Source organism: Bombus huntii, chromosome 9, assembly GCF_024542735.1.
Source record: "Bombus huntii isolate Logan2020A chromosome 9, iyBomHunt1.1, whole genome shotgun sequence".
Classification (NCBI taxonomy): domain Eukaryota; kingdom Metazoa; phylum Arthropoda; class Insecta; order Hymenoptera; family Apidae; genus Bombus; species Bombus huntii.
Window position 1 is genome coordinate 2,699,668 of NC_066246.1, and position 23,981 is coordinate 2,723,648.

Sequence of the window (23,981 nt, forward strand, 5' to 3'; positions counted from 1 at the left end):
CGGGTAAAATAGCTGGATTAACCGAGAAAGGCAATTAGGGTTGCGTTTAGCAAAAAGTAGAGCATCTTCCTTTTGAATCGTGTCAGCCGCAAGCTAACCGTTATTCGTGCGCGTTACTGGAACGTACGAACCGTGAAACGAGGCGAGGAAGGAAATCGTTTCGAGCGCAATTCACGTACCGGCCCGTGGTATTCGAGGCTTTTCAACCAGCACGCAACCTCGTGTCACAAAGTTGTTTAAAAAATGCACGCGGTTGATCACCGTGTACCATAGACGGAACGTAAATACAAATCGTGTTCGTGACAGGAGCGCGCACTGGAAGAAGCGGTCGTAACTTAATGACAGCGTTCCTCTTTATCCTTTTTTCGGTGGCTCGCGATAATTAAGTGTATCGCTGAGCCTTTTGTCCTTTTCGTCGCATTAATTGCGGTTCTCGTTTCCTACCCTGGAGACACGCGTTGCTGGATATCCTTCCGGCCACCGCGGGGATCCTTTCTCCGTCTCGTCCCTTGTCCCTCGTTTTCCCTTTGTACTCTTTGGAACGTGCTAACGATCCTCTCTGAATTCCAAGTCTGGTTAATTCGTTCCTTTTTTCCAAGAACTTTCTTAGACTCTCGCTTAGTCCTCTGAACCTCGTACGCAAAGTACGATCCAACGTTAACGAACATGATCGTAGCGGCGGTTTTTCGCGGCTTTCTCCGCCGGCGCTTCCGCAACTGGGTGAAACGGGAGACAGAGAGGCCCAGAGGAGCGGAAAGAGACAAGCAAGCAGAGAGAGCGAATCCGGAGTCACACGGCAATTTGGCGACATCCGCCATAGGCCGCACTTGTACGCGATCCAATTTAAAGTCACGAAGCCGTACGAGCCCGGCCATTCTTTCATTCGTACGCGTAATACGTGTACACGTTCATCCATTCATTGCTTTTGGCTACGCTGGTAACGTCCGAATAGCGGAGCAACAGCCTACAGAAGAGAGGAGAACGAGAAAGGGAGACGAAGGACCTGACTTTGTTTTTATTTGCCGTTTACCGTCTCTTTACTAGCCAGCCAGTGAACAGGCACCCCGGGGACGGCAGCGGAAGTACTTTCATTGTGCCAGGGGACCGGCGTCCCTTTATTTTCGTCTCCGATGTTCGCCTATGTTAATAAACGTTCGACGATGCTCCCCGACGAACTTTAAATTTGTGGCGCAACCGACGCGAGAATTATCATCGTTCGGACTTAAGGTTGCAGAACTATTTAAAAGGAATTAGAGTCGGGAGAAGAGTCACGGAAATACGAATTTCTTCTCACGAATCGTTCGAATTAGGACTGTTCTCCGATCGAACTACGAGCCTGAATACTGGACCGATTTATAAATCTGTTTGACGCAGGATGGAAATATATTCGTTCGCTTACCTGGTCGATCTTGCATCGTATGCCACATCCCACCTCCGAGCTCGAGTCGTCCGTTCGATTCTGAAACGAACAAAGGAAAGTTCAATTAGTTAAAACATTTTACTCGCCGTTTTCTTTTTTTTCATTTCTCAACAGACGTACGTTAAAATATGTCTTTAATTCTGCGTGTTTTTTATTTTCTACGTGATATCGTATTATACGAGCTGTTACGAGTTAATGGCCAAATATTTTAAGTCACACGGGACACCCTAATTAAGGAGGACAATATTCTCATAATGACTCTTAACGTAATATGCAAAATATTTCGCAGTTGTCGACAGATCGCGATGATTTAAATTCATGGACAAACAGGTGATACACGATATATTTGAATAAATACGATCGTCCAGTCGACCAGGTACGCATAGAAACTAGTTGATTCTCAAAAATTCCCATAGTGGCACGCTTGGCTTCACACCCTTGTTATCGGCGCTGGAATTGTTCGCCACCCTCGATCTAGTAGATTCGACGAGCACGTTACACCCTTCTTTCCTCGCTTTCTTTTTTTTACGATTTGCTTTCGTTTCCATTAAAAACCGGACGCGCACCTGTGTACCGGAAACGCGTAACGTACAGGTGCAAAAGGTGTAACAAGCGCGCTTATCCGAAACGGTAGCAGAGACCTGAGACTTGGCACGATCGTTCGGCGATTCATTCGCGACGGACTAGGTATAGCGGGGGTGTCAATTGAACCGGATGAAACAATTTACTATCTTTTAAAGCTGGCAAGCGATTCAATTTATTTTCTACGGCCCCTGCACGCTACGCGGCTCTACCGTTACCGCCGTTCGAATCGCAATTTTTTCGCCATACATCGACGTGTGCATGAAATTTCCAATGAGAACAACACCTCGAACGATACCGTTCTTTGCGAGTAAACCAAACGAAAAATTTGCGATCGAACGTCCTTATTGCAGCGACCGGATTGGAAACTTAAATATACGCACACCTCGTATACAATTACGTTTTTCTGGTAAATATCTTCGCAACAGTAGACTGAAAATGTATATACGAAGAAGGTTTTTGAATCGGCGCTTACCGATTTACGTAAAGAAATATTAGCCGTGAACGGTTGTTCTCTGTTTTCCCATCGGAGCAACAAAAAGCGCGAAGAGTGACGAGTCGTTCGATAAGAAATGCCAGACTGATGCGATGGTGCAGTGTTTTCGCGACTATCGCCTCTCGGCGTGGATGTATCAATTTTACGATGAATTTTTTTCTTTCTCTCTCTTCTTTCCATTGTCGAGGAATCTCGTTGTTCGTTCCTTGCCTCGACACGATGCTCGTTTAACTTTGCACCCGATTAATCAACCCGCCTAGACTACAACACCGTATGAGAGTAAATACCCTTGAGACATGTAACCATTCCTCCTCGCTAGAATATTCGCGCCAATTATTCCTTTCGGTGATCGAAATCCGTGCTTTCGATTTTTCCTCCACAACTTTTCTCAAGTTTTCACAGATAATTTTCTTCTTCGATTATTCGAACAATCGTTAGCGATTATCGCGTCAGGAGATTCTAAACGATCACTCCTTTTTATTGCGACGCCTTTATCCCAACTTCCTGTTGCCACTAAAAGGTACAACGAGTCTTGACATCTTCTGAACGGAAATCAGCCGGTAAAGAGCAATTTTATCTGATCTGAGGTAATCGTCTAATGTATACCTGCTCGTCCTTCCGCACGTCCTTCCGTTAAGCCAAGTCCAACATCTTCGTCACGCCTGAAAGCGTTCGCCAACTGTTGCATCCCGCCTCCAACGGTCTTCGACGTTGATGACTGGGTCTAATGACCGGCTACCGCGTGTCTTGTTTTCAGTTCGATGCACGCGAGACTCCCGCGGCAAGACGATTTTTATCAAATCTTCCTTTCAAGGTCCTCGTCGAACGTGATCGTCTTAACGCGAACTCCGTACTTGCGCGTCCACCATGTATTAATCGTCTCTTACGTGCATTACGTAAACGTTACCACGTTCGATGTTCGTGACTTATTTTTCCTTTTCATAAGAGAGGCAAACCAGAGACGATTCACGTAGACGGACTAAGTCAGACGTTGCTTCATGGAACGATATCTCGCGTATTTTCCAAATTATCGTAGAAACAACGTGTTCTAGGATTCTATAGACTCCTTTTGAAGTTATCACGAGTAAAATTTCAGGCCGTGTGAATCTTCTCTGATAACGCTATCGAAAATTTATTATTTGCAACAGCTGCAAACAACGATCTTTCTACTCTTCGTCTGGTATCGAATAATAAAAAAAAAAACATTTAATTCCACCTGGCTAATTTCACTAATCTCTTAATTTGAAGATGAGACGCTGCAGCAAACTTTCAACGATAATCAGGTGGGATCTATGGCAAACTGATGAAAAATGCATCGCGATCTATCTTAGACATCTAGAAATAGTACAACTCACGGGGCTTTGACACGCTCAAAGCGTCCCAGGGTGTTTCGAGTCGAAGGCAAAGGGTATCAGGTTTTTTTTCGTGCGGTCACGAACAAGCTACGGTCGCACGGTGTTGAATATACACCGGACGGTGTCCACTCGGATGGAACATCTACCTTTGAAGTCTGAGGTTTGTCTTTGGCAAACACCTTAACGGTGTGCCTTTCTCTTTCTCTCTCTCTCTCTCTCTCCTTTCTACATCCCTTTCGGCGTCCGTTTGAAAAGCAACGCAATCGGCGTTTCCAACGTTTGACCGCGCAAACGTTGCACTTCGTCCACGAACCACGTCAATTATTCTCGCGTTACTCGACGAATTAAAAAGATACGCATCACCTCGCGTGGTTCACTTTGTGCTCGTTAGCCATCGAAAGCAGGAAACGTTTTTCACCGCGGTTATTTACCATGGAAAACCGTTTCCACTTCATATTATCGAGCGTAGCGATTGATATTTCTTCAGATTCCTATGTCTTATCGGCAGATCGCGAATTCTCACGCATTTATAGGGAATTTTAATCTAAAGGCGCAAGGTTGCACACGTAATAATTAAAAATATATGAAATATCTCGTTGTAATATTAAATGGGTGCTTAAGTTTCATTTTCTTGCGTCCGTAAAAATATAAGTGCGCAGAAAAATACACAGTTTATTCGTAAGTCTGGCACGAAAAGTAGATCGAAGATTTTCTAACTCGCAACTGATAAGACAAGGTCTATGAAACTTTGGGAATTCTTATTTTTGTATCAACTCAAAAAAATCGCATTGTCCAGTGTCCTGTTATCCAGTGTACTTACGAACATCTTAATAATTGTAATACCGATGTACGTAAAATTCAGAATTTCTGAATATTTCTGTCCACATGATGAAACGATCACCGTACCAGTTGCACGTTAAGCTACAAAAGAGTCGTCGCTACAAAATTTGAACGTTGTGGTGACTCGTCAGAGACACGTCTAGGCGCTCGGACGCACGGTCGCCATTTAATTTCGTTAATTACTTTCGAGATCATGAGACAAATTAAAAACATTCTCCATCAGCTGCCACCCGTTATGATCTTCCAGCCAGTGTGCACTCTCGACGTATACGTGTGTGTGGAACGTGCATGCCTTTTAATTGATATGACGTCATATAAAGACGCCGAAACTCCGTTTCTCAGGATTTGTTTGCGGCTCGAAGCCGAAGAGTTTAACAGGACCGTTCCTCGAGAAATTTTCGTTGCTCAAAAAAAGTAACAATATTCTACGAGTTAAAGTCCTTCGATTCGAAATTTTCAACGATTTCGACTGCCCTTATCGATCGTCAAAGAAAATCCCTGACACGAGGGTATCCCTGGTCGTTCGAAAACGATATTCCCCCGAATGCTCGCAATAGATGTGGGCCACTCGCCCGTATGCGTACGTGCTTAACGTCGCATTCAACTCTGAGATAGTCGTAAATCATCCCTCGATCTTGGCCATAGATTTCTTAATATAACTTCGCTTTAATAATTTAAGTTAAAACTTTTAACTGAGAGTATTGAAAGATTCTATGTACAAGCTTCGTAAATATATTTCGTACACGAAGTCTGGCGTTTCGAGCCAACGACGACACTGGCGTTCTGAATTATCAGGTTTTCCTTAAGTTCGTCCATCGTCCGAACGTTTATCCGTAAAATTTTTTACCGCAATAAACTTTCGCCTACGATAAATCCTCGACCGATGCAGCCTCGACCTTAACGCATATTTCCTCGATAGATAAAGGTTGTTTTTCACGAAGAAAAGTCGTCGCATAACATTGATCATCGAACTTCGACTTCGTAACACTATGTTTTTGCTATATCTTGTTATGTTTGCGTTTTGTTACAGTAACAACGACGTAAAAATAACAGAATTTATAAAAGCCACTAATAAACACGGTAAACATAGAAAACATAGCGAAACAATCTCGAACGAGCATAAAGCACGAGCCAGTGATCGGTAGAACGATTTGGAATTTCACACGATTATCGGTGAACTTGGAGGTGAACCCCTAGCAAGTTACGAGGCACGCGTTGTAGGTGAGAGGATGTGGCTGGCAGGAAGTTCATTGTGTACGGTTACACATATAATGTTGCACGTGGAACGATCCTGCGGATTCTACGTAGTTTCGTACCGACGACAGATCGGAATTCGTCAGATCGCACGCTCGATTCGAATCCTTGCACGATCCTTGTACGAATCCGTGAAATTACGTCGTGGTTAAATCGCGTTCCGTGCAGTATGAGATCGCATGTAGGTTAACGCGTGGGCAGAGATCCATTACAAGCACCGTTTAAGTAATTATTTTTCAATTAAGGAGGAAAAATTGAAAAAGTAGCGTCCAGACGAAATTATGGAATTCCAGCTTCTATCGAGCAAACAGTTAGGCGTGTGAAGTAGCAATTGCGCCAATTTACCTGGCTCGTTGTGTCGTTTTATTATCGAGATACTTACACGAGGAGGTTGTTGTATACTTATGTATTATCGTATCTATACTAGGAAAGATGATATACTAAAGAAGATATACCAAAACCATCAAGTATAAATGTATTTGGATCAGAGCGCTGGTGGACCACGACGAAATCACGACATGTCGCAGTTTAGAAAGTTAACCGTCGCTGTTATGCAACCAGTAAGGTCATTCTAAGCATCATCTCGAGATACGATAAGGCAGCCTCACTGCTACTCGTGTTTAGTAAACATCACGAGCGCCATTCGTACGCGATGCATCATAAACACAGATGTTAATTTACACGAATTTTTATTAAGATTCTCGTATTTTTTTCACCTAAAACTTCCACGTTCGATCGACGACTCTTATCCCTACCTTATCGTTACCCTTCGAGCGTTGCCCTTCGAACTTTGACTTGGTGAAGACGTGAAAAAAGGAAAAAAAAGAGAAAAAGAAAGAAGGAAAATCAAGAGCAGAACGAAGGGAAGATAAGGGATCGAGAAGTTGATTTCCCAGCCGTGATTTCTTTTATCTGGCGCCGGATAATTGAAATGCAACGTTTCGAGAAACCTTTCTACGTCTGACGAGAGAGATATCGACAAACGCAAGCGGGGTCGCATTCACAGACTCGACCGAACCGATCTCTTTTCACGGCAGGATGAAAGTCTGAGAATTCTATTAAGCCGAGGCGAAACGTTCCAAGTCTCGAAGCGGACGGTTCCCGTGGCCCGTGTGAACAAACTCGTCGTAAGAAGTTGGTAATCAGTGTCTTTGGCAATTGGCGTGAACGAAATTGCCAGCAATTATCAATTAAACTCTCCACGAAAGGATCGGTTTAATCATTTCTCCAGACCGCCTTTTGTTCCGTTTATCTCTCCTCATGCATCCTTTCAATCGCCTCAATGTCGCTCTTTGTACGAGCTACAGAGAAGAAAAAGCGGATAGAAAAAGCACGTTTCCGAGTGATCCTTTCGCACGAGCTCAAAGGATCGTCAAACTCGAGCAACCGTAAAGAATTTATACGCGTGTCTCGCAGGTTAACGAACATATCGATCGATGTTTTAACAAAGGTACTATGCTTAGCAGTAGAGGAAAAGAATAGAAAATATAGAAAATACGATTAGAAGCTTCTGTATCTGTTACAACTGGGCTTTCATCCTCGAGATCGTGCTTATGGACTGCGATGATGCGCCGTCGTGTAGTTAAGTTAATTAATGAATGGTACAGTCGGGATGGAGAGTGGACTTAAATTGATACGTCCTTCGTGCGGAGCCATTTTTGTGCTACGCTTGCCTCGCTCCGAGAACTCTTCTCGCGATTCCAACGAATCGACCAGTTTCCTTATCGTCTTTTTTTTTTTTTTTTTGTAATTTTACAGCTTTAGCTATTTCGTAAAAATGTAATATCTATCATTTTTTCCAACAACGATTGCTATATACATACATATATATATATATGGATCAAGGAAATTTCGACGATGTAAAAAAAGGTATACATATATGTATGAAGGAATCGCGAGGAATAGGCGAGTCACAAATTGAAACAACGAATGAAAATAATCGGTACCCCTTAAGGAAAAGGCTATCGAGTGGGCTGACGCAGCGATCACGAATAGATTTCTCGTTTCATTTCGCGGATACGAACTTTGCGACTGTATTGACCTCTTCGGCATGGAATCACGCGCCATGAAGAATTTCCCAGCGATTGTGATTGTTTATTGCTTAAACGGTCATGCACGCGTACAGTGCACGCGAACTATGAAAGATCTAGAATGGAAAAAAACGGTATTTGCATTTTACGGACGATTTAGAGATCGGATTACATGTCGGAGCGCTTCTTAAAATTCCATTGGCTACGTCTGATCGACCGGCCACGCGACGATCTTCGTCGCTCTTATCTACTGCCACTTTCATAATAAGAATTTGCCATAATATTACGAGTAATCCCGCGAATGTGATAAAGAAGAGGGGGAAGAGATAATGCCATCTTTTTGATTTACTCGCTGTAAGTTTCGTTTTATCGGGCTTGCTGCTATATTATCCTCGGTGCACACAAGGTAAATAGTACGTAAAAGTATTATGTAAACGCCACGTAAACAACCTTACCACATAATTAGAATGCATTTTCAAGCCGTATATGTACATTTGTACCTCTTACACTCAACCATCCAACGAAACATCCTTTCTAAACGGGCTGAAAGGTTACCAGGTTTGCGATGCAACGAGTCACGCGTTCGAAATAAACGGCGAACGATTCGTCGAGATTCGAAATTACCAAAGTATGTGAATTTCCGTTCTTTTTATATCTTTCGAATTCGCCGACGAGTTGAGAAATACTCTCGATAAGATGTCACTACGATTTATGCGTATGAAATCGTCAGACCTTGAGAATTCAACTTTTATGTGTAACTGGAAAATTCTACGCATTGATATTCGTGAATAGTTTTATTCTGACCTGATTTAAATCGAGATCCGGGCATTTCGAGGCACATTCTTCTTGCAGGTTGGCTGGAGCAGCTGGATCTTCGAAGTCTTCTGGCAGAAGCGCCGAGACGCTTCCCGCCATCGCCAACACCTTCAGAAATGCACATAATCCCGTTGCTAACATAATATCAACAACCCCCCGGTGAAACGAACCCTCGATCACCCTCCACGGAATTTTCGTAGCAATTTCCTTAACCGTCGATCGTCATTGTTCTCTGGATCCGGACGACCTCCACGATCTTAGAAAAAGCTTCGAAACACGAATCAAGCCTCCTTCCTCCTCATTCTTCCACATCGATCCTCGAACTTGAGGAATCCCAACGTTCTTTCAACGATTACTGTTCTTCGAGCGAAATCTCAACTTTTCACACTAATAGTCGGACGATGTACAAATCGATCTCTTCCATGAAGTGTCACACACCAGCACTCTGATCTTGCAAATCTTCAAATTACCCTTCACTGTCCTTCTTATTATTGTTTGTATCGATAATTGACGAAAAACTTCCAAGGCCCCTAATATTGCACACAAATCGTAGTTCCAATACACCCTTTACTATGTCGATCGTATATTCACTATGTTTAAAGCTACCAATATACATTTGCGTGTTCGGTTTAACAATTGTCACTGAAAATATCCACCGATGCAAATGTCAACGACTAAAAATCCGAACGATTTCCATCGTTTTCTTTTTCCACTGGTAAAAAATTGGATTATCGTCCAGGCACTTCTCGTGTACGAATTCAAAACAAGAGGCTTTCCGGTGATAAAGTAGAATTCCACGCTGTTTCGAATCACCTGTGACGTTTTGAGTCACGAGACCCTCACTGTAAGAGCCTGACGTGGTTGTTGTTAATGTCTGGCAAGCATAAGAGCAACTGACTCCGAATGGCCACTAGAGAGTCAACTATCCCCCACCATGGCCACCCTTATCTGTTGCACTCTGCTTGACCAATTCCGTACGGTGGTGGTAGGTATACTCCGAACCGAGCAGAGCGAAGCGTGTACACGTGAGGCCACTGTGGTATGCCTGTCGAGTGTCTGAAGACGAACAGAAGGGAGAAACGATCCGAACCTTCGTTCGAGCAGGTCCGACAGACCAATGGTCAATTGACAGATTGACCTGTTCTTACTATCCTCGTAAACTTTCATTCATATATTCGCACGTGCCGCTTTTTGCCGGCTGTCCACGTTGCCATTCAAGACAGGGAAAAGTGAGCACGACGATGAAAAAGTGGTATGACTTTCTTTTTTATCTTGCTAGCGATAGCGTACGTGATAGAACGATTCAAAATTTTTCGAAAGCAAATAAAAAGTTTGTTTAGTACGGTTTTAACAGCAAACGAAACGCTCTCTTCGAGTTGCTTTAGTCCTAGCCACTTAACTCTTTAATTATAAGGAAAGAAAGTTTTGTTCGATTTGGATTTTGGCAAAATTAAGTAATTAATTAATTACGAACGAATTTCATGTACTCAGAGGTAACACATTTGTGCGTAATAATGTTTATTATATCTTTTAGAATCATGTCGGGACTAAGGAACAATTAAACGTCACACGTATGCGGCAACATCTTTTAAAGGATTATTCCTTGACGCATAGAAAGCATAGAAAGAGAATAGTTTCATTTATCGATCAAAGAGAGAATAGAGCGCTAAACGTGCAAACATCGGATTGAATTCAAACTACACATTAGCCGAAGATCACTTCGTTAAGTCAACCATCCTCTTCTGTCGTGTTAGGTTGAGCCGCGTATTACGGTCGGATGGCACAAAGCAAATTCGAAGCCCAACTTGGAACAAATACCAACTATATTGACGTTTTCACGAGGAATGCGTCCTTTCTAAAAATCTCTGTACACAAACGCTTCGTTTCCACACCCTTAGAAAGGAACGTCTTTTATCGACGATATAACCGAAGGGGATGGTGATGTTAACTCGAAACTCGTTCCACATTTTCATACAAAAAAAAAAAAAAAAAAAAAAATACAAATTTTCCTTGTAATTATCGTTATACAACAATGTAATTTTCTTTAATGGATAAACAGGCGCTTGTTTTGTCCAATGTTGTTTCTCAGTCTTTGTTCATCGTAGCCAAGTCAAAACGATGAGTCATTTCGACAGATTAAATCTGCGGATGACAAGAGTCAGCCTGTGTATTATGTTGTATTACCATTGCCAGTCACGGAGCGACGCATTGGGCTTTTCTTTTCGATGACCCGAAAGTGATCCATTCTTCGACGCGTACGCATATCTATTCGATCGCAGAGGACTTCGATTCACCTTCGTTCGCATTTACGCTGGGTCTTGTAAACATTGTGCCACATCGAACATGAAAGGATGAAAGAAACCCTTTCAATTCATAGATGAATGCAACATTTCGTGTACTACATTGTACTGTATTTTATATGGTAATTTATAATATCGCAGTCGTTGTCACTCTCCTCTTCGTTCTCTTCATCTTTTTGCCCGTTCCTTGGCAGCAGCGGTTCCAGAAGTCGCTGAAATTCTTTCCTTAGGTACGTCATGTAACGCAAACGAAACAAAGTATGTAATATCTAGCATATTTGAAAGAAGTACGATTATTTTTCTTCGTCGACGTTCATTAGGCTCAAGCTATTTCTTGGTCATCTACTGTTTAAAAGTAAGTAGTAAAAGTACTGTGCAAAAGAGCATGATCGACAACGAGATACGATACTTGGCCTACTCAGAAGGAAGTATCGATGTTACGTACTTTGATATTCTAACTGAGACTTTACAAGGTACGTTATCGCCGTCAAACGGAAGAATTGAAAACTCGAAGGAAAGATTCAGGTTCTACGCTGGAAAGCAAAGACCAATCGATTAACGCGACGAGATTATAAGCAAGCGAATTCAGAACAGTTTGTTATGAAACGACAGCGATCTGTGGCACGTTAGTTCCAACCTCAATGGCGGTTACAGGTTACCTAGGGCTTCCTGCGGAAATGGCCAATATACTCCTCCGACCTCCAACTCACTCAGTCACTCGCTCACTCGGATCACTCCTGTTTGGTGTACCCCGTACCCATATGATCGCCCTGTCGCTCGACACGTACTCGTTACGGGTCATCATCGTGATCTATGCGCCTACAACAAATGTTACATCCTTAATCTGTCCTAGCCTGCTAATCCTACGCTCGTGCTCAACGAGAAAGTTGACATTATTCTGCAACTGTAGATATAGACCTCGTTACTTCGCGACGCGATTAGAACCAATTTAGCTCGATCAAGAGCAAAACATTGTCTCGATGATCCGAAGGTTGCGATAAAATTGGTAAACGATGATACAAAATCGAGGGATTAAAAGGATGAAATTACAAAATAATTTCACGTAATCTCCTGTCGTGTTTGTTTCTTTTCGAAAACCGGAGTGATAAATTATAATTCTCAAAACTAGAAACAACAAATGTGAATCTTGAAACAAAAAATATTTTAATATAATTTCCTAGTAGGAGCGACGATTTTAAAGAAATATTTACTTTGCTACTTTGTTCAACGGAGATTTATTAACAAAGTGATTACGGAAAACCATGTTTTGCCGATGTGTATCAAGTGCGATCTAATTCACACGTGCTCGTGGTCCATCGTTTGTTTTACATGCAACATGATTATCGTACAAAAGGAGAAGCTTCTTGTAAGATGTCTAGACGACTAGCTCGATGCTTACCCTGCTTTACACGATACGGCAACAATTCGGCTCTATTAGACCAATAAAGTGTATCAAAGAGGAGGAATGCGCCCCGCGTCAATCGTACATGTAGTGTCGGTTTGTCTGTCCGTGCTTTGATATACGGGGTGCGGGTGCACGGATAATTTAGATTCTACCCGGCCATACGTTAGAAGAACGGGCCAGAAAAAAACAGCTACGAAAAGGGCGAAAATTTTTGGTGTTGTAGGAGAAATGAGAAGACAATCTTCCATGTAGCAATAAAAACATCTTTAAGTTTTCTTGAGAAAATCTCTTTACATATGCATGGAGTGGAAATAAAAAAATTATTGTACACATAATTGTTATATTTCCTACTTTAAGTTTCATATTTTTAAAAAGGAAGCAAAAAATGAGCGTTCATCGTGGTTTGTAGTTCTTTTTTTTTATATATTCACTGGTGTTTGACTCGTCATTTATTAGGAAAAAGATATTTAACGATCAGAACGTACTGATAATAAAATATAGAATAAAAAGTTCTTAGAATATATTTTGTCCATGTTATGCTGACCCCTGATATGTGTATATTATTGAATATCTAAGTAAAGTTACTTCAGATTGCTGCCAATTTACATGTAGCTTACATACAAAAGAAGGAAATTTTTACGATTAAAGTAATAATTCGTAATTAATATAAAACATGCAAACGTCTACGGAACAAAGTTCGATATAACCAATTCCATGTGGCTTCCAATGCTTCCTAAAGATAATTGTTATCTTTATCGGAAATTAATTGCGATTCAATACTTCTGTAACACGTGATCGAAAGTAACACCTATATTTCTAGTACTCATTCGCTTGTTTCCCGCTGTTTCAATTATACGCGATACTTATTTACAATATAATGTTCGAAAACTTATCGTAATTCGATAACGTATATTTTTATCATGACAGACTAATATTAACGAGCCTATTTATATATACATTTATTTTATCTTATGCATTTTGTTGTTCTTTGAAAATTTTGTTTTGCGAGTGCCTATGCTACTTATCAATGCTTCGTGTGTTACTTAGCTTTTTTATCGGAAAATTCTTTACTCCAATTTTGTGTGTACATACATGGAATTTGTAATTACTACCAACATAGAATAAGTAATACATAGATAGTATCTTATATCTCAGCTTACCAGAAGAGGGCACCATCTCTTTGCCTCCAGCTTCGATTTAGATGTGTGTAACGCATACTTGTATATATGTATATGTATATTTTACAGAAGACTATATTTAACTTCTATTTGTTAATAAACTTTTATACTGAATATAATATATAAAATACTCTATGATTATTTATTCGTTAAATTTGTAACTAAAATGGAGGTTCGTATTATATTAGGAATCTTCATGTAAACCTGTCGTATGTCATGAAAATTTATATGGTAATTCAAGATGGAAGACGGTGAAAATAAAGCGGACGTTGGGCTGGATAAAGAGAAAAAGTCGTACGCAGGAATACCGGAGGCCGAATTTGTAGTAAGTATATTATTCTAACAAAAGATTTACATACTATATTGTTATGAAATTGATACCGATATGTAAATTCCGTGTATTTATATCATATTGTATTACGAAGAATATTTTTACAAAGAAGTAATCCTCATGGCTATTAATCATTTTTATGAAATTCTATAAAGTAAATTCTATGAAATTTTCATAAAAAAAAACAGCAATAAACATTTTTTAATCTCTCTATTTGTTAAATGAATCTTTGCTCATTTGCATAAGCTATAAAAATACATGGGATATACACACTTTCTCGGTACGCTAACCGTATATGGTCACAAAAAAGACACGATGTTTGAAATCGAAAAATACACGTATTTTTATTTCACGTAAAATATTTTAAACGTAGGACGATGTCGACGCTTTCATGGCAAGACCTGAAAATGAATCAGCAGACAAAGTACTGCAGATGTTGGACGAGAACCATGGGAAATATAAATTTATGGAATATAATTTATTCAATAAGAGAAGACGTCTGAAAGCTCAGATTCCAGATCTAGAGCGATCATTAGAAATGATTAAAAAATTGCAGCAAGAGAAGAACAAGAGCAAAGAATTAGAGACACAATTTTTATTATCGGAACAAGTTTATGCAAAGGCTGTTATTCCTCCTACTGATAAAGTGTGCTTGTGGTTAGGAGCTAATGTTATGTTAGAATATACTTTAGATGATGCTCAAGAGATGTTAACAAAAAATATTGAAGCAGCAAAGAGAAATCTAGGTTATGTTGAACATGATTTGGATTTTGTAAGAGATCAATTTACTACAACAGAAGTTAATATGGCACGTATTTATAATTGGGAAGTAAAACGCAGGCAAGCTGCTAAACCAACATGAAGGCTGTCTTTTTTTAATAAATTCAATTTGCACGCGACAAATGCCTAAAACTCCAAGGGTAATTATACAGATGAAATAAATATCGAACGAAATCACATGTGTTATTATTTATTATATATGTATATTTTATATATTATATATATATATTGTATACTTTTTAATAATATATAATATTCTTAATTCTCCTTTTTTCTTTTCTTTTTTTTAAGGTTACTTACATTGTCAAATGGAAAGAGCCTGGGAATAAAAAGTACTGTTGGAAACTGTCAATGGAATAAAGGACTCAAATACTACACATTTAGGTTATAAGCTAGATACACCAATATTTATGTATATTGTCACAAATACATCTGAATTCTAACTTAATAATGTTGTTTTGTGTACTTACAGAAAGATCTATTACCATATTTATTATATTAAACTTAATTAAATTTATATTTTAATACTTTTGCAACAAAATATACAACTTTTATAAAAAAACAAAATAATACATTATGTTTATTATTTGAAATATCACATAAATCAAAATTTAATTTGAACATTACTTTCTAATTTATCATCCTGCTTGTATACTTTGATTATGAACTACGTTCTATGTAACCACGTTTAATTTAGTTAAAAAAGAAATATAAAAAGTATCACTATATACTTTTATGAACATGATTAAGAAATAGGCTTATGACTAATGGAATTTGCAAGAGTCAAACTTAATTTATCTTATGTTTTAAATTGTCTTAGAAAGTGATTTTCTATATCTATTTTAAGGCACATAGTTAGTCTGACTTTCTGTGAAAGTCAGTGTCCAGCACGGACTAGTATTCTATTATTGTCTAAAACTTTGTAGTTAAATTATTCTGCTCCTTCGTCTGCTTCGTATTTCACCAATTTTGCCTTTAACTCTGTGATCTTGGCTTTAGCTTCTTCCAGTTCTTTCTTTAATGTTTGTACTTCAATGTCAACTTCCGTGATACCTCCTAAATTTTGACGAATGTATCTACAATACAATTCAGGAAATATATTGCACATCAAACATACAGGTAACTACTGGTTTTTTCATGACATAAACCTATTCAACCACTCATATATTAAAAGGATACTCTAAAGCATCATCAGGTTTTTCTGGTTCTTCGTATAAAGACACAAGCACCTTTGTAAGAGCATCCATAACGCCTGCTCTTTCCAGATATTTTCTGAATTCCTCTCTTTTAGAATCAGGTGGCTGAAATAAATATTTCAAAAACAATGAGTATTAAAATTGATATCATATTCGTAAATTCAAGTATACACGCGATAATCAAACAATTTGAATCAACAGCACTACAAAAACATCGAGTCGCCATCACTATTAAAGAAGTCGTGTAGAATCAGTATTACCTTGAAATTCGACATTTTTATTACCGACTTATCTTTATACAACTACTTTACGATACCCTGCAACTATTATTTATTAAATAGTTCAAGGAAATTCCGGCAACACGTGCTTAACAAACCACGCGACACCTCGATGAATTAAACCGTTATGACACTCGTTCAGAACAAATGCCATATGATATATGTACACGATTTTCAAAACAACATATATTCGAAACAATTTTTAATTCAGAAAAAAATGATCATTTACCATTGTGATAAGTGAATGTAGCGTGTAATGCCAGTGAAAATGATCGTATTCTTTTACTTTGTTTCACTAGAACACAATTTACGAAATTAGCGTACTTTCGATAGTAAAGTTCGAATGTTAGTGTAGTTTATTTCGATCGATGTCACCCCAGTCAAAGAAGTATCTCGCATGGACCCATATCCGATATCATTTAAAAAATTGTTACCTCAAGATAAAATTTAAGTAATCATAAAATAAAGTATCAGACAATATATAATAAAGAATTATAAACGAAATCAGTGCAACCGTTTGATTAATATAAACTTTATTTTGAAATATGTTAGATTCGTTAACTAGAAATTTAGTCGAAATATAGTATAATGAGAGATATTGTACTTATACGTGTATCGTGTATGTACTATATCGAAGCATTGATTGCATTCAAAATGGCGAGATAATATTTACACCGTAATTTTCGCGTCACTTTACAAACAAAGGATTTAATAAAAAGGAATTTAACATCATTTTTAAGAGTCTTGTTGTAATGTTTCTTGGAAAAAGAGAAACTTTTTCACGGGTAGTGCTGACTGGTGCTATAGGTATCTGTTCGTTCATTGGTGATCAAGGTTTAAAACATGGAAAGACTGCTGCAACACGCGCGATTTTTGACAATGTCACTCACGCAATTGTCGGTGGGCTTACTTGGGCAGTTATCTTAAATTTGTCAAAGAAGTCTCTTGCCCAAAATTTTTCGAGTATTTTCTGGAGCTTCTGTTTGTCGTCTTTTATTGATGTAGATCATTTTATCGCAGCATGCAGTTGGAAGTTAAGTGTAAGCAACATCATAACCTTTTGTAATTTGTGACAATGACATTTGAGATTTAAATTTTGTTATTTCTTTTTACAGGATGCTACACATTTAGAAAAACGACCATTCTTTCATTGCACCACTCTTCCTATAACGATATGGATCATGCTAAGTTTCTACGCAAGTGTATTTAATTATCCAAAGCTCGGCTACTATTCATGGATAATATTGGCAAGTTTTTTAAGTCATCATATAAGAGATGGTACGAGAAGAGGCTTATGGTTTTGTCCTATTGGTTCTACGCAACCCATTCCATATTATCTATACTTAAGTATGAGTATGATGCTTCCTCATATGCTGCAATGGTTAATGGTATCATCTGTGCATGAATCTAAGTCTCTGGATAATGAAACATTAATTGATATTGTATAGATATTGTAAAATAGTTGACTAACTGTATGTATGTACATATAAATGGACGCGTAATCTCATTTTTATATTAATAATATGGACATATATTTTTTTAATAAGTCATATATTCTTTAATTGCATTCATTACAAATAAATATTTATATTTAAAAAATAACAATCAGTGTACATATGAAAATATCTTGATTACCTGATTAAAAAGAATGAAAATAAAAATTATTTTTAAAAACATGATCTTTTTGTATCATAACAAAGGACTGTCCAAACAATTTAACCTAATTTAGAAATCAACAGGAAAATAATTTTCATAGTTATTGTTAAATGTTGAAGATGAAACATAAAATACCAAAACAGGAAAATCTTATATATAATAACACATTAACGACCGCTGACGTATTACTATTTCTTCTTATGGTTACTGCAAGCTTAAGAAAATCAATTAGCAATGATTCTGAAAAAAGGAAATTTCCTGTAATTATTTCAATTAATAGTAATGAATAATATAATGTATAATGTTTAAAAGGGAACTTGAAATTCTTATGTTTATCTTTAAAAACTTGTAGCATTTTATCGCGAGATCGGTGAAGTTGTCGGTTGCAAATGTGTTAGAAAGGGTTAGTTGCGTCCATAATGTTTACATAGTTGTTTCCACAGACAGGTGTATATTCAGTAAACGATCATTGTTCACGTATGCCGGTCTTTTGTGTTACGTGTCTCCAGAGGTAGATCGACGTTTGATTGCGATGTAAAAATTGAACGATACCCACGTAAATACGTGCGTGCTGTAATACGTAGGGACTTGAGAGGAAGACGCGGAAGACACGGATGCCCTTGCAAAGTCAGCCGCGCGCACACGTGTGTACACGTACACCTTCCGTAGGCTGGAGGGGTTTATCAGCATTCAGCATTGCTTTGCTGGCTCTGTTACACACTTTACTTCACTCTCGTATTCGTTCGCGATCGTATATTAGTGTTTATTTACCTAGCTACATACCTTTTCTCTATCGAGCAACGATAGAGTTTTGCGTCGGCGTTAAGAGAAGTCCGTGGCTTAGTGAAGCAATCCATCTTGTAATTGAAAGTTTCAACTGTGTTATTATCCTGCTATCTCTTCCATGTTTTCACCATGACGCCGTCCGATTTTTACCACGAGAAATTCATTCTTCGTTTTGAACATGCTTTTCGTGAACAATTATGGCTCGTTAGCTGTGTTTCGCGAAAAAATAATCGGTGACATTGAGTTTTGCCTTCTCTACTGTGTTGTACCCTCTTGTACATAATATTTTTAAAAATTTTGTACGAACAGCAAAGGATTTCGCCGAAAGAGAATTTTACAATACCACCAGATTTTCGCAGATATCGCATCGATCACGATAACGCGTTGATATCGTATATCTTGATTGTGTGTGCGCCAGTCCAGTATTGTCTCCAGACAGATCCCGTGTCACTTTTACTCCGTTTATAATATATTTACCATGGTAAGTACACGTAATTCTACTTTTCCTATGGATTATTTCTATAACAATCCTAAGGTCAGAATGTCACGGGCTCTGCCCAAAAATCGTGTCTCAGCTAATATGTACAAACCGTGCGACATAGTTTCATTTTAATACAAGTATACATATATATCAAGGTTACCGCTCGTCTTACGATTACAATGATTAGAAGACTGCTCATTTACCGACTCATTCCGAGTAATTGTTCCGTGATTAGGTATCGTTTCGATGGAACGATAAAATACTGTTTAATATGACTTTGTGTTCATAGATAGCTAATTAAATTAAACAATCATTGTTCCTTATCACCTATGCATTAACGCTCCGTGAAATTTCACATGAAACAAGGCTAATCACGAACTTGTAATAAAGCTTGTTTTGTAATACTAATTACAACCACTCGAGCGGTTCCCTATTAGAGATGCAACTATGTATCTTCAAGGTTGAACTGGCGCAAGAAGAATCACTGGAATTATGCGATGAAAGTGATTCACTGCGAACATTTACAATTCTACTGTATTCAGCGTAGAATAATACCATTCGGTGACAGCATATGCATCACTTCATTCATGCCGCCTCGAACGTTTCATATGGCGGAACGTATCCGCGATTCATAAACTTCCTGTTTGCATCCAATATGTTTATCAAGTTTTATGGCGTCTTGACATCTGACGCGTTAAACGCAGGTTGCGAAATAACGCCTCGAGGAAGTGCAAAGCAACCGTGCGTGACAAAGATTCTTTCACATTCTTGCATTCTCACTATGTCCATCTTTGTTACGCCCTCGCTCTATTGGCACATTTCGAATCGCGAGAGTCTTTCACGTAAAGAGGAATTCGTTATACGTTCGGTCGATCGTTCATTCGGTTGGCTACTGCTTTAAGAAATTTTCCCTTTAAAGCAAACGATCATATTACTAGATAAACTACTAAAAGCGATACTTGGGAATTTTTCAAAACAGATACCGCTGTCGAAATGACGAAATTTCTTATCAGTACAGATCTAAAGTTAGATGTTCGATTTTCCAGGGAACCGATGACTTGTTGCTGTATTTTGCTATAGCAGCCGGTATTGTTGGTGGTGCTCTGTTGCTGCTCTTCGTTTTAGTGTTCGTACTGTTTGTCAAAGTGAATCGATTATCGAAAGATGGGTGAGTACTTTCCTGCGAAAGGTAGCACTTTCTTTCTCTTCGCTGGTGTGTGCAAAATCCATTCCCGATTTCTGCTTTTAATTTTTTGTATTTAAACGCTGTCGAGCTTTGCTTAAATGGAAAAAAGAAAAAAGAACTAAACTAAATGTACAGCAGGCTTTGCTCGTTGAATAATATAAACTAAATGTATTTTAATTGAACGGGTTTTCTGATTGAACTCGATGGATATTTAGTGACATAGCCAACGTTTCGTTTTTTTGGGACGGGCCACGTTCTCGACGAACTAGGAATCCGAATAAATCATGTAAGATTTACGTAAGATTCTAAACGTTCAAATATGATCGGCGAATCGCGGTTTTACGGAGACGTGCGAGCGAAAAGAAATATTAATTCGTGACTCAGTACGGCATTGATATCGTATCTTTGCTGCGCGCGACACGATTGTTTAGCTTATCTTGGTAAAAGAATGTGAAATGGATACGGGAATTAAAACGTCTTGCACGCGACCAGATTTCTTTTTTTATAATTATTTTCCCGACTTTCTAAAGTATACTTGCTTCTAAACTATATTTGAAATATCTCTCGAATAAAATTATAATTACTTTTATATTATATTTTTTTCGCACCCAGCAATATTTATGTTATTAAATTGACAAAAATTGTTCAGGTTCAATCATCCGAACAGACAGAACATGATAGCGGACTATTGTTACACGAATCCTACAATTGTGCCAGGAGAATTGCTATCGCGTCGAGGATTTTCGATGTATAGCGGTTCCGAAAACATTGACGATGATTACAGAATGAAGAGGGATCAATCTGGCACTTATCTCGAGGCACGGTCAAAATTTTGACATAAAACCATAAGTATAAACAATTCATCGAGTGCGTGACTTTGGAAAATACAAAAGATGGATTAATTTGATGTTATTAATTAATTATACTCTTGTATCGAATGTTAAGTACGAATGTCTACGAATGTTGACAGAGGTGTTGTTCTGTTACATTTGAATTTAATTACCATCTGCCATAAAATTCATTTATGTGTATATATATTTAACTATATATAATATCTCTTTTGTTATAAAATGATCAAATTAGAGGTAGAAACGTATTTTTTATGAAGTATGGAATAGTTAATGGGAAATAATACGAACGATGTGTAAACGTATAGAGTTATCTATAAATTTTTTTATCTATAAATGATAACGTCTCGCTAAAAATTCAGCTATCTCGAAATAGTACATTCGATTACCGATAGATTACGCTATACGCATTAGTCACTCAGGGAATTTGCTCACGATGATAAGAATTAAAAATCAGAATAGATGTAAATATAATCTATCGCAATGTATCGCATAATTCAATTTAAATTATTACTAGAATTGTTTACATTTCTCCACTATTTCGCTTTCGTCTTTTTCTTCTTTCAGTCGTTTATTTTTCGTTTCTAGTACGTAGTTATTAGTGATTGAATTCCAAAGATCCTTTACATAAAATAGCGTGTATTATGTTCGTAACGTGTAATAATCATAATAAACACTGTTGCGTTCCTTATTTTGTCTATTCATTGCCATTTTACATCTGTAGTTTTTAATCGAAAGTAATCCAAATCTGACATTATTCATTTTAATAAGTACATAAAAAAACTATTAAGTGCTTTCCCTTAGCGAATTAATATTTTCGATTGTACGTTTACAAAATCATGGAAAAATATCGCACGTGACTCCATTAAATTCGATGTTATACAAAAAGCATTACATATCTTCCAATTTAGGATCGAATTTCATCAATAAATTATACATTATATTTATCATCCAATCACACGTAATCCTCTTACCGTGCATTTCCATTAATGTCCACTTAACTCTCGTGCAACGTGTGTGTCCCGGTAATTATTCCCTTGCGATCCGGTATCACCTCAGAAATTGAACACCACTCCGGTATTCCGATCCCTCGAGGCCTACCGATACATACTTAACTCCCACTCGAATCGCGAAAAGAATCGATTAATAAAATCTGTATCGACAACCAGGGGGCACCAAAGTAGTCAGGTTTGACACTTAACAACAGTGACTCATATTGTTGACATCTCAACGTCATTTAGAACGAAACAAATGTTTTTAAGAGCGAAAAACAAAAGTTTAGAAGAACCAAAAATAAATTATCGAAGGTTCCAGGATGTTTACCATCTAAGCAGAAATTCTACGAATTCTACAGGATGCGTCGCGAGACGGTCGCAGGTGCATGTTAACCGCGAACATCTACGACTCCATGTATGTAAGTGATTGCATCAGGTAGTTACTTGCGTATCTCTTTTTAGAGCGGAAGTGGAACACCTTCCGACCGATATACGCAACAACGTCGATGTGGGTGGCGATGAGGATGTAGGTTGGGATACAGACGATGCTACGGGGAGTAGGCAATAGCATGGGGATAGGCCGTAATTGGTATAAAATCATCGAGCAAACACATCGGACAAGACAGCCTGAGGGTTGTGGGCGGCGTTACGTGCCGTCGCCTTGGTAACCGTGGGGCGATTCTGCTAAAGCACCCCTTCGCCTTGATTGCGCACAGGCCCAACCGCCCCCGTGTACGTACGCTCTGCTATCTATCTATGTGTGCGTGTGTTTCGCGCGTATACTGCGTGTTTCTATATGTATACGAGTATCCGCGAAAGCGCCATCTGGTCTTAGCTACATGCCAGATTTACAAGGCGCGCTCACGGTCCGTTTTTCCTTGTATGCGTTACACGCATCTCCTGTCGACTATGCGTGCATGGAAACTATCCTTAACCGGCGGCATACTACCACAGAGATCAGCTACCATACTTTGGGAAATATTTCACTCTGCGCGAGTTTGTCCTAAGGTATCGTCGAGAATCTGTCGGATTCCATAATGGCCGCTATAACGAAATTTAGATTACAGTTTCGTTTCTAGAAGGATCTATAATAACGTAGTATGCAGCTTTTCGTAGAGTTAAATCGATGTAGAATTTATTTTCGAAATAATTTCTTGAATTGAACTATAACTTTATGGTCTTTGTTTAGGGCGGAGATTGAAATAAAGATTATAGCGGAGTATGCTGCTAAAGCTCTCCCCCTTAATAATAAGGGAATATCACACCCTCTGTATTTGGATATACCTATATAAGTGCTTTCATCGGAACACGCAACTTGTCGAGTGTTTAGTTTAACCGCACCCCGTGGATCCGCGTTTATGCTCCTAATCGGACTGGATTATGGTCAGTTTCGTCGTGTCGCTCGTAAACCATGTCACGAGACATATGTTATTCTTCGTGCATTCGATCGCCACGTGCAATATTTTCTTTCGTTTTCCAGCGAAACATAACAAGACTCATTGCACGTGTCGTTGAAAACGTAATCCGTTCGAAATCTGTCTTCAATGTCTGTATAATCGATCATTGAATCTTCAGTTTCCATCTGTTTCGCACGAACCTAGATTTTTATTCTCTGTCCAATTAAATACGTAATCTTCTTATCCCACCATCTTGTCAGATATTTTGACTTTGTACTACATAAAAAAAAAAAAAAAAAAAAAAGAAAAAACAAAACGAATATTCTTCGCATCGCATGTCACCTATTTAAAAAATCCTATAAATTATCTCA

The 23,981-nt window shown here is 38.4% G+C and overlaps 5 protein-coding genes and 1 long non-coding RNA gene across 8 annotated transcripts in view; 4 read left to right on the forward strand and 2 right to left on the reverse strand.

Moving 5' to 3' along the window:
- Window positions 1-10,025, reverse strand: part of LOC126869186 (proto-oncogene tyrosine-protein kinase ROS) — a 32,212-nt gene extending 22,187 nt beyond the window's left edge. Inside the window, exons 1-2 of one of the 2 annotated variants that reach the window (XR_007690838.1) lie at window positions 8,782-10,024; window positions 1,400-1,459 (exon numbers count right to left, since the gene is read on the reverse strand). Coding sequence is in view for 1 of the 2 variants with exons in the window: in XM_050625402.1 (XP_050481359.1) it covers window positions 1,400-1,459; window positions 8,782-8,934 (213 nt within the window). In the remaining variant the exon portion in view is untranslated. Of the gene's footprint in view, window positions 1-1,399; window positions 1,460-8,781 lie in introns of both variants that reach the window. The other variant, XM_050625402.1, reaches the window with a different exon arrangement.
- Window positions 10,026-13,783: 3,758 nt separating this feature from the next.
- Window positions 13,784-15,238, forward strand: LOC126869206 (prefoldin subunit 3). The gene is made up of 3 exons (XM_050625443.1): window positions 13,784-14,001; window positions 14,381-14,927; window positions 15,079-15,238. Exons 1-2 carry the CDS (start codon window positions 13,918-13,920, stop codon window positions 14,867-14,869), a joined length of 573 nt encoding a protein of 190 aa, XP_050481400.1. The 5' UTR covers window positions 13,784-13,917; the 3' UTR covers window positions 14,870-14,927; window positions 15,079-15,238.
- On the reverse strand, window positions 15,173-16,646 carry LOC126869212 (c-Myc-binding protein). 2 transcript variants are annotated; one of them, XM_050625450.1, is made up of 3 exons: window positions 16,491-16,646; window positions 15,967-16,088; window positions 15,173-15,863 (listed from the first exon to the last, which is right to left on the reverse strand). In XM_050625450.1, exons 1-3 carry the CDS (start codon window positions 16,491-16,493, stop codon window positions 15,719-15,721), a joined length of 270 nt encoding a protein of 89 aa, XP_050481407.1. In that variant the 5' UTR covers window positions 16,494-16,646; the 3' UTR covers window positions 15,173-15,718. The 2 variants fall into 2 exon arrangements, with proteins under 2 accessions (XP_050481407.1, XP_050481406.1); XM_050625449.1 differs by lacking the exon at window positions 16,491-16,646 and adding an exon at window positions 16,244-16,411.
- Window positions 16,647-16,866: 220 nt separating this feature from the next.
- Window positions 16,867-17,937, forward strand: LOC126869202 (transmembrane protein 267). Its single transcript, XM_050625437.1, has 2 exons — window positions 16,867-17,301; window positions 17,377-17,937. The coding sequence occupies exons 1-2, from the start codon at window positions 17,014-17,016 to the stop codon at window positions 17,707-17,709; spliced, it is 621 nt and encodes a 206-aa protein (XP_050481394.1). The 5' UTR covers window positions 16,867-17,013; the 3' UTR covers window positions 17,710-17,937.
- Window positions 17,938-18,074: 137 nt separating this feature from the next.
- Window positions 18,075-21,909, forward strand: LOC126869211 (uncharacterized). Its single transcript, XM_050625448.1, has 3 exons — window positions 18,075-19,184; window positions 20,231-20,352; window positions 21,020-21,909. Exons 1-3 carry the CDS (start codon window positions 19,182-19,184, stop codon window positions 21,204-21,206), a joined length of 312 nt encoding a protein of 103 aa, XP_050481405.1. The 5' UTR covers window positions 18,075-19,181; the 3' UTR covers window positions 21,207-21,909.
- A 505-nt stretch (window positions 21,910-22,414) lies between these two features.
- On the forward strand, window positions 22,415-23,926 carry LOC126869216 (uncharacterized). The gene is made up of 2 exons (XR_007690843.1): window positions 22,415-22,595; window positions 22,676-23,926. It is a non-coding gene; the product is annotated as an uncharacterized LOC126869216 (long non-coding RNA).
- Window positions 23,927-23,981: the final 55 nt, after the last annotated feature.